The 17,195-nt window shown below is 36.7% G+C and overlaps 1 protein-coding gene across 1 annotated transcript in view; it reads right to left on the bottom strand.

Moving 5' to 3' along the window:
• The window catches only part of UGGT2 (UDP-glucose glycoprotein glucosyltransferase 2), a 178,811-nt gene that overhangs the window by 18,783 nt on the left and 142,833 nt on the right, over positions 1-17,195 (bottom strand). The window contains exons 30-35 of the mRNA XM_021695965.1: positions 15,820-15,904; positions 9,899-9,984; positions 7,765-7,863; positions 5,913-5,997; positions 2,487-2,669; positions 300-460 (exon numbers count right to left, since the gene is read on the bottom strand). Of these exons, the coding sequence (XP_021551640.1) occupies positions 300-460; positions 2,487-2,669; positions 5,913-5,997; positions 7,765-7,863; positions 9,899-9,984; positions 15,820-15,904 (699 nt within the window). The remainder of the gene's footprint in view (positions 1-299; positions 461-2,486; positions 2,670-5,912; positions 5,998-7,764; positions 7,864-9,898; positions 9,985-15,819; positions 15,905-17,195) is intronic.

The following is a 17,195-nucleotide window of genomic DNA, read 5'->3' as shown; positions in this document are numbered from 1 at the left end:
CTTGAGTCCTATTACTTGGGTTTAACTGCCGGCTCAGCTATGCACTAACAGTGTAAGCCTGGGAAAGTCACATGAATGCTGCATGCTGTGGTTTCCACATCTGTTAAATGGCATCTGGATAACGGTATCTCAGAAGGCTGTCATAGGGATTTTATGAGTTAATACATGTGAAGTCTTGTAAGAGTGACTGTCATGCCATAAACACTAACTGGTTGCCATTACTGATTTCTAAGAAAACTGAATATTGTGATCCAGTAAGTTATTTAGTTACTAAAAAGTAAGAATATAAATTTTCTTACCTGATATGGTATTTCCTTCTTAAAAGATGTGATGCCCAGTATCCTTTTTTCCAGAAACGATATCCATCCATTTCAGTGCGGCTATCACAAAATGGAGTATACCCATAAGGTGCTCCACCCAGATCGAAATCTCGGAGTTCTTTTAGGTCATGTCTCACAATCTAAATAATTAAAAGTTTCTCTGATGAAGACTATAAAATAATATAATATTATGTTGTTATAATAAGTCCTTTTTATGTGAATCTCAAATCATCACCTGATTGTAGAAATAAAGAGAATTGTGTTTTTCTCACAGCTCTTTCAAGTGGTAGTGAGTTTACTAAGTTCCTTTTTCTCTTGTTCTTACAGGTGAAAAGAAACCAGGGTGCCTGGGTGGCTCAGGTGGTTAAGCGTCTGCCTTCAGCCCAGGTCATGATCCTGGAGTCCCAGGATAGAGCCCCAAGTTGGGCTCCCTGCTCAGCGGGGAGTCTGCTTCTCTCTCTGCCCCTCCCCCTGCTTGTGCTCTCTCTCTCTCTCACTCAAATAAAATAAGATCTTTAAAAAAAAAGATGAAAATAAACCTAAAATGTATATGCCTAGTCTATACAACAGTGGTCTTACTCATTAATAAGAATAGTTTGTTATGTCATTTTATTTTTTTAAAAGATTTTATTTGACAGAGAGTATTTGACAGAGAGAGCATGAGTGGGGGAGGGGCAGAAAGGGAGAGGGACAAGCAGACTCCCTGCCAAGTGCAGAGACCGACACAGAGCTTGATCCCAGGATCCTGAGATCATGACCTGAGCTGAAGTCAGAGCCACCCAGGGGCCCCTTGTTACACCACTTTAATCAAGATAGTTTAAACAAAATGTATTTTGGGAAGAAATGAAATATTTCACAAGCACATCAATCTTAGTTTATCAAGATATAGATTAATAATTCAAAATCATTTTATGATAAATCTCTATTATTGTAATATTGGCAAATATTAGTCCGAATGATAAAAACCTCTTGGTTACCCTCAATGGCTTTAATGAAATAACACTAAGTTCTTTTTTTTTTTTTTTTTAAGATTTTATTTATTTGAGAGAGAGAGCAAGCACAAGCAGGGGAGGGGGCAGAGGGGGAGGGAAAGAATCCCAAGCAGACTCCATGCTGAGCCTGATGCAGGGCTCGATCCCATGACCCTGAGACCATGACCTGAGCTGAAACCAACAGTTGGATGCTCAACCAACTGCACCACCCAGGAGCATTTTTTAACAGATTCAGGCCTGCTGGAAAATATCACTGTGTAAGTTGGGGGAAGATAGGAGAAATATATTTTATGTTAGATGGTATGTTTGGAAATGCCTAGTTCATTACCTACATTTGCCTGTTTTCTTAGTTTTTAATTATAATGTTTCATATTTATCACTTTGGAAAATACTACAAAAATAATAAAAGTTTACAATATAAGTAAATCCTAATATAGGATTTGAAAAATATACTTTTTGCCCTAAATAGAAATTGTACTAACTTGTACACTTAATTTATATAATGTTACTATTTACATTTTACTGTTCTTAAAAATTCTGCATATTTTTCAAATATTTTTTCCCATTAATGATTACAAAGGCATGCAAGGGAGGGAAGGGGAAAAGTCATAATTTTTGGATATATAAATTTTGAAAGCTGAGTACTATAATGGCTTTTGGGGGCCAAATTTGGGACTTTTTTTCCCCTTAAGTGGTAGAATGAGGAGGATTTGGCTAATGCCCACGAATACCGTGGGAGGTTCAGAAGGAAAGGAGAGATGTCTGTAATCGTTAATTTTTTCAGCAAGAAGAAATAGCTCATTTTAAATAAGTAGCTCATATTCATAGGAACTCAGACTACTTTTATTGTGACTAGTATCAGTACTTATTTTTTAATTACCAAAATTAAAAAACTACTATTTCAGAGAGAAAACTGCAATGTCCTAAATAGTAAATGGTACTTCTTGCGATACAACATTTGATTTTCCCCTGGAATTCTGACAGTTTTGTTTTGTTTTGTTTTGTTTTGTTTTGTTTTGTTTTAAAGACGCTTTCCTTATGTATGTTGTATATTTTTATGTAGCATGGCAACAAAGATAATAATGAACACCAGCAATATAAACTGAGCCCTACACTCAAACAGAAGTGCAGAAAAAGTTTAACTACTACTAAAAACAACAGTTAATCTTATTACCTGGTCAGCATCAACAAAAATGATTTTGTCCACCGCTAGAGGAAAAAGGACATCGAGGAAAAGAATTTTGTAACCCCAAATGATCCTCTGTTTTTCAGTTTGCTGATGAAGCCAGCTGGGCCATCTATACTGCACTAGTTCATACTGGAATCCATACTCCTCAGCCATGGGAGGAATGACCTCCTAAAAACATACACATACACACAAATCAAAGAATATGTTCAAGGAAGAGGAAGTAGTTTTTGTTTTAGAGAAAAAAAATCAACATTTTAAAAAGCAGAGTTTCCTATAATTTGTTACAAACGACTTGGTAAAATGCCTAAACTACTTCTACAACTTATACCTACTAATGAGGAATATGGAAATGCTGACAAATATAAAAATACAAGTATACATGAAACTATATAATCTACTGACATTAAAAAATAGGTACACCATATTGAATAGCAAGTTTATAAAGTAAAAAAAAAGGTTCCCCTAGTTTTTACTACCAACGTTTGACTTGAGAAAGCCTGACTATACAAGGAGAAGCGTCTGGATCTTGGAACACCGATGCGTCACACAGTTCGTGTGTATGTCAACATGCTGGCTGCTCAGACAGACACAACAGGAAGAGGGAGTGCAAAAACCCACAAAATGAGTTGTAAAGTGATAAGTTAGGTTTTCTACATGAGTTTCAGGTTTGAGATTTATGACCTATTTAATTCAAGAATGAAAAATACAGGGTAGTCATTATGGTTCTGGATGTTTGGTATTTGGTGCATAGTCTTACAGACTTAGAGTATCTTATTCTGTTTAAAGCAGAGCAGTTAATGAAATGCACTGTTGGCTAAGTTTGGTTCACGAGCCCCAAACTGAGAGGGAGAGTGGTAAAGGTGGGGGTGGGGAGGGAGATGGGTTAGCAAACAGAGAATTCACTTTTTCCTTCTCAGTTCTCATTTGTAGCTTGTTGCTGGTTATACACCTAGTTTAATTTTCTTCCTGCTTTTGTAAGAACAGTATGGATTTAAATTACGTTCCTTAGTGTAAGCACTGGTTTTATCTGTGAATTGAAATGCTGCAATTATGGCTAGAATGGTTGCTGATAATCATTGTTTTGATTTCAAAACTAAAAAAAATATATATATATTAGGAGAAAGTAGAAAAGCTCTCTAATCAGCAAATATGCATTAATATTTTCACTGAGCATGCACTAGGTGCTAGGCACTATTTTAGGGCCTAGGGATACAGAAGTGAACAAAACAGATATAAATCATGGCCTTCATAAGGCTTACATTTTAGAGGTGGTAGGTAGAAAATAAATGAAAGAGTAAGTCATCTATAGAACATAGTGCTAGGGGAAAAGTAAAAGGGAGGAAAGCAGAGTGAAAAATCAGAAGGGACTGTAATTTCAGATTGTGCGGTCAGGAAAGGATTATTCCCTAAGTAGGTATAATTCATCAAAGATTTGAAGGAAGAGAGAGAGATGTTTTGAGAACTGGAAGGAAAGGATCTAGGGTACTAGTAATTTCTGTATAGGACTGCTGGTTACATAGGTGTTTTAACTTTGTAAAAATTCATCAAAGCTGCACACTATGATTTGTACACATTGTACTTCACTGAAAGATTTCAAAAAGATAAACATTTTGCAGGAAAGGAACGAAATTCCCAAAAGAAAAAAAATATTATTTCAGATATGCTATTACTTTTGGCCATGGTAGAACAAGAACTTTATGCAGGCACAGCATGTATTTCTACTGAATGGTATCACTGCCTGCTAAGAGAATCTTCAGATTGTACTAGCTCAGTTTATGTAGAATTAATCCCAGCATGCAGTGTTTGCCTAGCAGGATAACATCAAAAATTTGGTAACAAACTAGTATGACTTCTTGTTTGTATTTATAGGTTCTTTTTCAGTTGTCTTCTGCTAAATGAGCACGCGAGGTGGCACTCTTGGTGGTGGTGGCGGGAGAGGATGTGACATAGGGTTAAGCACCTGGGCTTTGAGGGCAGGATGCTTGGGATCAGATCTCAGCTATGTTCCTAATTAGCTGTTTGATCTCAGGCCTGGGCTTTAAAGGACAAATCTTGTTCAAAGAAAGGTTGGGCCCTTTGCCCTGCACTCCTGGGAGGTAACTCTACCCTTGCCCTGTCCTGCCTTGGGCCACACCAAATAGTCTATGCTAACAATGCGACTTACAGCTGGGACTCTGAGCCACAAGGTATCAGCTCAACCTCTGGGGGGCTGTAGGCGAAGGTCAGCCACGCGGCAGTCAGGTGAGTCTATGTGGCCAACCCCCAGTAAAAAGTCTGGACACCAAAGTCTGAGTGAGCTTCCCTAACTGGCAACCCTCCACGTATATTGTTACATTTACTGGGAGAAATAAGCTCTGTCTGCCAACTCCACTGGGACAGGACAGCTGGAAGCTCTTGGTCCAGTCTCTCCTGAACCCTGCCCTATGCATATGCATCTCTTTGCCTTGCTCATTTTAATCTGTATTGTTTTGCTGTAATAAACTGTAACTGGGAGTATAATGGCTATCTTAGTTCTGTGAGTCCTTCTAGTTAGTCTCTGAACCTAAGGGTGGGCTTGGATACCTCCCAGCTGTATAGGCCGGTTATGTAATTTCTGAGTCTCGGTCTTCTGGGAATAGAACTTTATGAAGAGCAACTAAATAATGTAGGTAAAGCACTTAGCAATGTGCTGGCAATAGGAATAAAAACATGGCTGGCTAGTCTTATTTCTGCTTTTACCACTGGTTTTGGATTAGAAAAAGAAAACTCCTTTGAACTGCTACTGAATGAGACCCTAACTTACATGAAATTTGATGAATCTGTCATGAGAATAGGGAGACACATGGTACACCTTGTGGCAGGAGTGTGAGGCTGAGTAAAGGGTAACAGTGGTTGACCATCTGAAAACTTCCCAAGATAAAATGCCTCATTTTAAATGTAGTACCCAAACCATCAGCACAGCAATCACCGTGCTGCACAAAGATAAAAGATCCTTTTTATTCTCAGGATTATCAAACTATTTCCTATGGTACAGTGTTCATATTCTCCAGATACTACTGTTCCAGCCTATATTTGTAAAATTATGACAGAACCTAATTCTTTTTATTGACAATCTGTGCGTATCTTTCATTGCCAAATTTTATTTAATTATTTAATTATATTCATTTCATATCATGAAATAGCACTAATCTTTCTGATTTTGAGCTTAGTTTAAAATAAACCATCTCTTTCTGTCCTTTTAAACACTTCTTTAAATAAAAACAGCATAGAATTTTTCTTTAGATAAAAGAATAGTGAATATCGAAGTTTTAAAAATTGATTAAAAATAGTAATTTAAAAAGACTCATTCTGAAATTATGTGAACTTACAATGATATAAAGAATTTACTATTCAAACATTGAACCATTCTATAATAAAGATTAATGTACTTACTTTAAATGTTGGTGAGAGATAATTTTTTAGAAACCAGAATTTCACGGGTGTTTTGGTGTTACGTAAAACAGAAAGCATCATAATTCTGTATAAAGGAACGTTAAACCCAGTGAGTTAACATTAATAGGAGTTCACCCTGCTTTTTCTAAGGCTTTTAATTATTATATATATATAATTACTTAAAGATATTAAGCTTTCACTATGAATTATGGAGAAATAGACTGAAGAACCTTCACAAATTATGGCTCCTCATCAAGTATGTAATGTGTAAGGATATATACATACAAACATACACACACATACCATGTAGAATAAACGGATTGCTTTTCATTTTTTCCAATTGACTCTGAAATAGTCTTGTTTAGTTGAACTACAATCTCCATTCTTTTACTATGTCATTAATATCAGGTGTACAAAACTCCAAGAGCTGAATAACCTGTATTAGTAAATTCACTGGACAGGTCACTTGTCTTGCTATGCTAGATCTCTGACTAGAGAAGATACAGATGTATCTAAATTTCCATGTTAAAATATCAACACATATTCAACTATTTTTGAGGGATTCTCTGATATCCTTCTATATACAAAGTTAAAAAAATAGTCCTTTGTAGTTTGGAATTAAGCTTTTCTCCTCTTATCCCACCCATATTTTCTATAAAATAAGGAATTTCCTCACCAGAAAAGGGAAATTTACTATATATACTTTTCCTCACTTAAAACATATGTTCATTTCCTAGCCATACAGAACAGCAGCATTCTAATCAATCAAACTCATGAAATGTCACTGTATTTCATTTTATTTTATTTTTTTTATGTTTTTAAAATTTTTTTTTTAATTCATGAGAGTCAGAGAGAGAGAGAGAGAGGCAGAGGCAGAGGAAGAGGGAGAAGTAGGCTCCCGCCTAGCAGGGAGCCCAATGCAGGACTCGATCCCAGGATCCCGGGATCATGACCTGAGCCGAAGGCAGACGCTTAACCATCTGAGCCACCCAGGCGCCCGTATTTCATTTTATTTTTAAAAAAGATTTTATTTATTTGAGAGGGAGAGAGAGAGAGATAGCAAGAGAGAGTGTAAGTGGGGAGGAGAGGGAGAAGCAGGCTCCCCATGAGTAGCGAGCCTGAAATGGGGCTCAATCATGACCTGAGCTGAAGGCAGACGCTGAACCAACTGAGCCACCCAGGCGCCCCTCACTGTATTTTAAAAATATACTGCTTGGTGTACTGGGGTAGCCCAGTCGGTTAAGCATCCAGCTCTTGATTACAGTGCAGGTCATGATTTTGGGGTCATGGGATCAAGCCCCGCATTGGGCTCCATGCCCGGCCTGGAGCCTGCTTGAGATTCTCTCTTTCCCTCTCACTCTACCCCTCCCCCTGCTCGCGCTAAGTGAATAAAATCTTTAAATATATATATATATATATACTGCTCTTATAATTTTAGGTAATCTCAGGGTCATGAGATCAGGCCCCACATCTGGCTCCATGCTCAGTGGGGGGTCTGCTTGAGATTCTCTCCCTCTCCCTCTGCTCCTCCTCCAACTTGCTCATGCACGCTCGCTCTCTCGCTCGCTCTCTCAATCTTTAAAAAAGAAAGAAAAAAGCCAGGTGCAGAACAACATAAATTTTGTTACTACTTAAGTAAAAGAAGTTAAAAATGAAGAAAATATAGTTGCTTTTACATGTATCTTTGGCAAGATATGAAAATAATAATACTAGTTTCCTGTTGGAAGGAGACTGGGTAATAAGAAAACAGGTGGACTTTTTCACTGTACATTCTTTTATTCTTCTGAACTTTTGAAATTCCTTTTGAACCATGTATTACTTTTCAAAGCAGTAGATAAAAATATATACCTACCTTAAAAAGCGTTCATATAAATGGCCAGAAGCAACTGAAAATATGTTTAGAACATCTGCTTCCTTTTTGTCTTTTTCTTTATGCAAACTTCTTGTGAAACTTGGAATAAGAAAGCAGTGATTGACAGTTCTTAATATGGATTTACAAACTGTACATACCTAAATACTAAGTTTAATATGCAATAAAATTAGGGAAGCCTCTCAAAATAAGCCCCATCTCATATACAAAAGTGACTGAATCTTTTATTTGGGGTATTCATAATGTAAAATTGTTTTTCTTCCTAGGTAAAAATTTTATTCAATTAAAATTTTCATTTTTATATACACAGATATTTAGAATGACTAAAATTTGGAACAAAATAAACTTATAATCACTACAGATATATTTTGCCAAATAGGAATTGTATGACAGCATTTTTCAAGTCTTTTCTTCTTGTAATTTCCCAGATAAGAAAAACACAGTTGATACTCTGAGCTGATAAAACTTAGGATAAAAAAGTGAAAGCATTATATTATACACAATACTCATGTGACCGGAGGAGTTACTGTCCCAAATGCACACCTTCTCCTTTTCTAACACAGCAGTATCTGCTTCTGGTACCTTCTGTAGACTTAGTGGCTGTGCTGTTGTTTGATGGTCATCTGTATTCATTCTTGTCTCCACCCTCTGGTTTTAATGGAAGCTAATGGACAAATACCCTTTAAAATGCCCACATTCTGCTTCATTATCCTCTCAAACATACCTACTCTCCAAATGATCTCAAAATGAGGGGGCTTGAGCCCTTCTCAATCAGTAACAGTTCAATGCACATAAAGGAATAGGAACACCATTCTTATCAAACAAGAAGTCAACTACAGAAAGAGGCCTAAACTGGACACAATCCTAAATGATGGGAGTGCTTCTGAGTGGCAAAATAAAATCTGCCTAGGTTGTTGAATCTATTTCTTACCCTTGATAAAAATGATCACTGGTTCTCCATCATAAGTCACGTGAAGCTTAGATCTCTGAAACGGACTTTCAAAGTTCTCTACCATGTGGATCTACAGCACACAGCTTTTGTTTTTGCTCACCTAACATCCTTTATATGTCTAGTAACAATAACCTAGTATTTGGAGGGGGGCATTCCTCCTCCACTTTCTTTTTTCTTTTTTTTTTTTTTTTTTTAAAGATTTTATTTATTTATTTGAGAGAGAGAATGAGATAGAGAGAGCACGAGAGGGGGGGAGGGTCAGAGGGAGAAGCAGACTCCCCGCCGAGCAGGGAGCCCGATGCGGGACTCGATCCCGGGACTCGGGGATCATGACCTGAGCCGAAGGCAGTCGCTTAACCAACTGAGCCACCCAGGCGCCCTGTTCCTCCTCCACTTTCATTCTGTGGGGTCTAGTGGGACAGGCCCTCTCACTGGCTCTGGAGGTAGGCATATGACCCAAGCACGGTCAGAATTACAGTGACCCCCATTTGGGACAAATGGCTAACAAGTGGACCAATGAGTCAGCCTGGGACTTTATGGAAAGAACCAATCTCTTCCCACTGGAGATGGCAAACTTTTTCTTCTAAAACTTTATCTGAAAATGAAGGAGGCACAGAGAATAGAACTAAGACATGGAGGAAGAATTTCTAGACCACATCACCTGAATGCCCAAAGCCAGCTCTACTCCTAGACTCTCCACATGCGAGCCAATATAGTCCTGTTTTGATTAATATAGGCCCCAACCTAATTTATAGATTCCCTATTATATTCAATGTCCCAGTGTCTCAGCTAAGCTGGGCTACTTTCTGTTCCTATGAACATACTCAATCTTTTTGACTTCATAACTTCGCTCCATCTCCAACTTCTGAGATCCTATCCCTCCTTCAGAGCACATCTTAACCACACACTTCTCTACAGAATCTTTCTGGAGGTTCCTCCTCACTAGAAACAGCCTTTTGCTCCCAGGGTTCACAGAGCACCTTACTCTCAGCTGTCTTACAGTTCTAGTTTCCTATCCTGTTTTAGTAACATTTATGTACCAATCTCATCCCACAAGAGGAGAGGATCTGTGCTTTACTTAGATGTTTACAATCTGCAGGCCTGCCACATACTAGATTCCTGATGGATCTATCGTTATAGGTTAAAACATTCACTAGTAATTACCTTTTAATGGAATCCCATATTCCTTTTTTCTTTTCTTCTTTATCAGTAAGGATATCCTCCTTAATTTTGTCTGGCTTTTTTTGCACCTAGATAGCATGGTAAAGGAAAGTCTTAGAACTATGCAGCTTTAAATATTATGCCACGTGGTTAGAAAGTGAAACACACAGGGCAAGGTGACCCCTGTAAATCTAAGACAGGTGCAATGACAGAGCCAGGGAAGTACGTAACAGACACAATCTGGTTTCAATCATCAGGTCAACCTCTTGCTGGTAGTTCTTTTGGTGGTTACCCCCATACTACTAAATAATGTGTTTATACTTATAATTACTGATTTATCAACTTCAGACGTTATTTACTAGCATATCTAGAACCACAGGGTTTAGACCTTTTTCATTCTCTGTGATGACAGAGGAGTAGCTCACTTATATCACTCTTCCTCTCTTTGGAAGTTTTGGCAGTAATATTATCATTAGTTCTACTGAGTGTCTTTGTAGCTTCAAATACATAAATATATATTTTTTTGCTCCAACAACTTCAAGTTTCTCTTGTATACTCTGTAAGATAAGGATACTAATAATATTTCTACCTTTTCCCTCCACCTCCTGCCTTACATTAGCTCAACTTTTACTTTAGCATTGTAAATACAGATAATATCTACATTTATTTTGGTAAAACCTAATTATAACTTCAGCACTTTGCTATGTTTATTCTACAACTTGAAAGTCAGTAGACAGTGCTTATTGTGACAATGTAAGTATTATTCACTGAAGAGTCTGCAAGGCCACCAGCACTGGATTACCTCTGTGTAGTGACAGTAACGTGACCACTGTGCCTCTCACGAGAGACTCTCGGTATTTCAAATGGATTCTGCTTTCTCACATTCCTCCAATAGACAAACACTTTTCCTTAGAATTTTATTGCATTTATTTTTTCTTGTGGTGAGATAAATTTCTTCTTTACCATACATCTAATATTTTCCCGTTTATTATTCATGGTCATTGTATGGAATTCCTGTCTTCTTGAAGATATTTTTCTTGGAGCTCAACAATTAACTGCCTATTTCTTTCAAGGCTTTCTTTGTGTTGGTTTTCAGATTAATTCAGTTTCTCAAAATACCTATCTTCCTCTTTCTTGGTCTTCATCCTCATTGTGCTCGCAAACACCTTCAAGAAGGGGTGTGAAAAATAATTTTTCTCAATCTTCACTCTTCAGAAAATAACTTTGTCTTTGTGTTTAAGAATTTGGCTAAAGAACCCTAGCTTCAAAATAATTCTCAGAACACTAAAGGCTTTGTTTTGCTGTCTTGTAACATCCATCTTGAAAATGAAAAGTCCGGGGCGCCTGGGTGGCTCAGTTGGTTAAGCGACTGCCTTCGGCTCAGGTCATGATCCTGGAGTCCCGGGATCGAGTCCCACGTCGGGCTCCCTGATCAGCAGGGAGTCTGCTTCTCTCTCTGACCCTCCCCCCTCTCATGCTCTCTATCTCATTCTCTCTCTCAAATAAATAAATAAAATCTCTAAAAAAAAAAAATTAAAAAAATAAATAAATAAATAAAAAAAGAAAATGAAAAGTCCGATGCTAATGCTGGTGTCATTCTATGGCTGTGACCTGCTTTTCCTCCTTGATACTTATTAGGATCTCATGGGGGCCGTTTTTTACTCATGCTAATCTGTGGACCCTTTTGACTGAGTATTTTTCTCTTATCTGTGAAATATCTTCCCTCCTCCATTTTCTGTTCTTTCAATGTGGGAATTCCTATTCATGGGCTGCTGGGGTTGATGGGCTGATCCTTAACGTTGTCTTTTCTGTTCCTTTTTTCTATGTAATTGTGAGAGATGGACAGTGAGGAGATAAAACTATGTTATTAAAATCAACTGAAAGACCTAGGTGGTTGGGCTGCAGAAGGTCTGACTCAGGTAGGGCATGATTATTACCCTCAAAGGTGGCTATGGTCAGAGTTCAAACTGCTCTGTACTACAGACCAACAAGTCAAATTAGAGCCAATACACAGAGTGAAAAAATTCAGCTCAAGAGAACTTAAGCAGCTTTTCAATGGTCAAAATAGCTCAAAGATGGATATGTTCTTTCCTGCGCCCAGCCCGGCAGAAATGGTGTTTCTCTCCTGTTTACAGGACTATCTGGAATACTGTTCCTACAGGGCTTGGACCTTAGTATCTTAAGTAGCTGGTCTGGATTTTGTGGGGTTTTTCATCTGAAATGGCCAGAAAGCAATGTATTCAAGGAGAGACTATGTTACTATTGAGAAAGAAAATCAAGGTCAATACAGGAGAAAGAGAATCAAGATAAATGTGAAGCAACATGTATAACTGATCACAGGATAAAGGTGATTAGGAACAGGTTATGAGGTAAAATTTGGTGATACAGTAGTTTAGAATCCGGGCAATATGTAAGGTGTGAGCTTTGGTGGCCTATTGTTATTGGATCTTAGAAATTACAACCACATAGTATTTCTTAGTTATACGTGGAAATTAATTTCTACTTTACTGCATTGTAGATAGAGAATGTACTCTGTACGATTTCATTCTTCTGAAATTTACTGAAACTTGCTTTTCAACTAAATGTAAAGCTAATTTTTATCAACATTTCCTGTGTATTTGAAAGACTGCTCATTTGGTGATACTGGGTGTTGTGTTCTATATGTGTCTAGGTCAGAATTTCTAATCTGTTCACATCTTCTCTATCTCTTGATTTTTTGGTCAGCTTGTTATATCAAGTACTGAGAGACGGGTATTAAAAATATCCCAGGAGCGCCTGGGTGGCTCAGTCAGTTAAATGTCTGACTCTTGATTTCAGCTCAGGTCATGATCTCAGAGGTTGAGCCCTGCATCAGGCTCCACGCTCAGTGGGAAGTCTGCTTGAGATTCTCTCCCTCTGCCCCTCCCCCCACCGTTGAATGTGTGCTCCCTCTCAAATAAAAAAATTTTTAAAAATATCCCAGCATGATAGAAAATTTTAAATTTCTCTTTGTAATTCTATTTCTGCCTCATATGTGTAAAATGACCTTCTTTATCTTTAGTAATGTTGTCTTGTCTAATTTAATCTCTGGTATTAGTATAGCTATGCAAATTTTCTTTAGCTTAGTATTGGCCTACAATACTTTTGCCACTCTTGAGTTTTATTTTCATCTTCACCCTAAAGTTGTATTCTTACGTATTAGGTGTTCTTTCTGCAAACAACACATAGTTGTAATTAAAACAAAAACTAAAACAAAAACCCAATATGATAATATTTGTCTTTTAATTAGAACATTTAGTCCATTTACATTTAACATAATTGAGTTAAATTCTAACTTACTATGTTGCTTCCTTTATATATATTCTTTCTTTTTTCTTATTCCATTTATATTAATTTATTTTATTCCATTTTTCCTCTTTATGGCATTATGCTTTCTTTCTATTCTTTTAGTGGTTATCTTAGAAATTAAATTCATATTTGTCCTAAAGTCTGAAAGTAATCATTATCTTTGCTCCAGTCAGTATAAGAATGTTGTATGTATTTGAAAAAAACCCTATTTATCTTATAGCTTAAATGCTATTATGTTTTTTAATTCTGTATATTTTTAAAATCCTCCCAAGACTTACTATTGTTTTATATATTCACTGTTCATAAATTATCCACATATTTACCATTTTCTCTCTTCATTCTTTTAAAACTCAAACATTCCATCTGAGATAATTTTTCTTCTGCCTGAAGTACTTCTTTTAGAACTTCCTTTAGGGTAAGTGTGTTGGTGACAAATTCAGTTTTTTTCATTTGTCTGAAAATACCTTGTTTTATGTTTCCTCTTGAAAGATATCTTTTCAGGGTAAATTATTCTAAGTTGGCATTCCTTTTTTCATTCAGTGCTTTTAAATATTCCAGTATCTTCTGGCTTTCATTCTTACTGCTGAGAAATCAATGATCAGACTATCTATAGCTCTTTGAAGGTAATTTTTCCTTTTTTCTCTGATTACTCTCAAGATTTTTTCCTTTGGTTTTCTGCAGTTTTACCAGAGTATAGGTGTAAATTTTCTTTTAATTATCTTGCTTGGGAATCACTGGACTTCTTGAACATGTAAATTGGTATCTTTCATCAATTCATGAAAATTCTCAGCCATTATTGCTTCAAATATTAAATATATCTTTTTTTTTTAGAAGATTTTATTTATTTATTTAACAGAGAGAGACACAGCGAGAGAGGGAACACAAGCAGGGGGAGTGGGAGAGGGAGAAGCAGGCTTCCCGCGGAGCAGGGAGCCCAATGCCGGGCTCGATCCCAGGACCCTGGGATCATGACCTGAGCTGAAGGAAGACGCTTAACGACTGAGCCACCCAGGCGCCCCCCTTTTTTTTTTATAATGTGAGTATAGTTGACACACCATGTTACATTTACCTCACTCTCTTTCACCTTTGTCTGGAACTCCACTTAAAATGATTTTAATTATTCAGTACTCACAAAGCACTTTACAAACTGAACTATCTTATCCTTATAACAGACATGTAAGGTAGGTTCCATTATTAATCACAATCTATAAATGAGGAAAATGAGACAGAAAGAGGCTAAGCAATCTGTCCAAGGTCACACAGCTAGAGAGTGGTGGAGCCAGGTTCAGTGCAATCCTGGAATCTTTAATTTCTCACTCTATTCTCTATGCCTTTTATGCTCTCTGCTGCATTATCCTCTTTTTTAATGTCCCTGTTGCATTAGGAATACTTTTTCTAGTCTATCTTCCAATTCACTAATTCTCTCCTTAGCCATGTAAAAGTCATCCATCGAATTCTTAATTTGGGTTATTGTATCTCTCAGTTTCAGAAGTTCTACTTTAAAAAATATCAGATATGCATTTTTTATAGTTTTCTGTTCCCTGAATTGTTTTCAAGCTTGTCTTTTATTTCTTTAAATATTGTAAGCACAGTTGTTTCGGAGTGTCAATAATTCTAATATAGAGAGTGTTTATATGTTTGCTTTCTGTTGTTTCAGCTGGTTTTCTCTATGTATTTGGATACAGTAATCTTATTCCAGAGACGTATAGGAATTTGGCCCTATACAACCTCATCAATCTGGAACTAGTATAGTGCAAATTCAAGGCTCAGAGTTTCCTGGACTACTTGCATGGAACAAATTTGGGCTAAAAGACTGTGTGGAATAATTTACTAGGGTTCATCCTTACCCTGAAGCTACAGCCAGCTTATTGCTGAAAGGGTCTTCTAACAGATTACCCACTTTATATGGGTCCAGGGATTTACTTTCTGTCCCCATCATCCTGCAAATTAAATCAAAATGATAGTTCAGGTGTACCAGGATGGACAAATGTTCTCAGGACAAGAGAAGATTCTGTGCTTGCTTACTTCATTAGGCTCTTATTTTCCCTTTAATTTTGGTTTTGTAGTTCCTTGTTATCATTATTATTTTGTTATTGTCAGCTCCTCATTGCTTTTAAGATGTTTCAAAAACACCCAACATTTTTACTAGTTTTAAGTAGGTGAGTGGTAAGTTGGTCCAAAGAAATAAATCTGCCATCATTAAAAACTCTTCTCTCTCACTCTCTTCCTTTTTTGGGGGGGTGGGGTGGGGAGTAAAGGAAAGAAACATCACTTTTTCTTTTCAAGGCTAACTTTTCAACCTGTGTTCCTGAGCTCATCTCTAGAGCCTAATTTGTAACGCTATCTGGTTGGCTATGGATACAGTAGATATAACAGACACATCCTAACTTAGAAAACGTTCCTTTTCTTTTATCTTCAAGCTCTCTGCCTTCCCTTCATGAACTTAATCCTCTTCTTCCTTTCATGCCAGAATTCCAATATAACATTTTAGGTAGTAAAATTGCAAAATTAGTTGTAAAATAATATTAATCAATTAAGGGCAAAAAGATAATTCTTAATACTAGGAACAAAACAGCAAGAGCTTCTGCCTCACACACTTGTACTTCCAGTATTTTGCTCTTGAAGCTGTTTATCACAACAATGACATCTCCTTGGTCTGGTTGAGAGTCAGTTCCTTCATGCCTAAAAGCAGAAAAACATGTAAATGTCCATAATCAGCTCCAGAAAAGACATGTAATTATGATGGTATAAATAACAGAATTCATTTTGCAATAAGCATAAGCGTAAGATCACTGTGTATATATATTTGCTGTTTCTACAGTCAATTAAGATATACTATAATACACTACAATTTTCAAAATTATCCAATTTTAACTTAATACAAATTAAAATTGTACAAAAGTTACTCACTAAATTCAATATTGCCTAATCACTAAGCAAGCTCAAATTATTGCTTATCTTTGCTATTATATACCAAGATTATCACAAAAGTCAAATCTATCATATGTCTTTGATATATTACAATGATAATTAAAATATGAAATGTTTTTGAGACTTTAAAATAAGTTGTTATATATCATAATCTAAGGAATTCTATACCATCCAACAACTTTTCAATATTCAGCAGCCATTTTCAAATACCAAAATTTGAAGTGTATTGTTAAACCTGTAAGACTGAAAATGTGTCTGTGATGGTCACCTGCATCACTTGAATATTTCTATTTTATATTATAACATATTTCATTGTCTAATTTTCAAAACTGCTTAATCAAATATGACAGCTCTGACCAATAATTTTTGATACCATTCTATGTATAGAAAAATACATAAAATACTGTTAAAAACATTTACAAGAAAGTCGAATTTTGTCAAAGAGGGAATGCAATCAGAGGTCAAATTAGTAGATACTTTGAGTTTAGTCAGATTCACAACACACCTGAATACTTTCCTAAAAGGAAATTCTGAGGGGTTATAGGACTATGCTGACTAACACATGCCTTTGACCCCCCCTTTCATCCAACTCCCCAGCTGAAGTGGTTAAACCAAAGTAGAAGGCACACCCACACCCACCAGTTACCACTAGGAAATAAAAAGGGTTCCAACTTATGTACTAGTAATGTCAAATTTCTTAAATTTTTCAAGAGCTTCCAGTCATAAATGTTGCTCAAGGGCATCAGCAACTTCAGCCATTGAATCCACTGTCCAGCGAGAGCAGGACAGACCCCGGTCACACACACTGTAGCTAGACCCACACAAGATCTAAAGCAAACTCCTTCCATCCAACCAGATGGTAGAGGTAGTAGTGATGAACACTCTTACTCTATTTCAGGCACCATTTCAAGCACTTTAGAGATGTTAACTCATTTGATCCATATAATCATCCTTTGAGGAGGGTACAATTATTATCCTAGATCCAAACAGCCCAGGTAGCCTGGATCTTCCCAACTGCACTGTTTGATCTTTCTAAGTAAAG

The sequence above is a fragment of the Neomonachus schauinslandi genome, chromosome 3 (assembly GCF_002201575.2).
Source record: "Neomonachus schauinslandi chromosome 3, ASM220157v2, whole genome shotgun sequence".
Lineage (NCBI taxonomy): Eukaryota > Metazoa > Chordata > Mammalia > Carnivora > Phocidae > Neomonachus > Neomonachus schauinslandi.
Note: the sequence above shows the minus strand (reverse complement) of the source record. Positions and strands in the feature narration are given on the sequence as shown.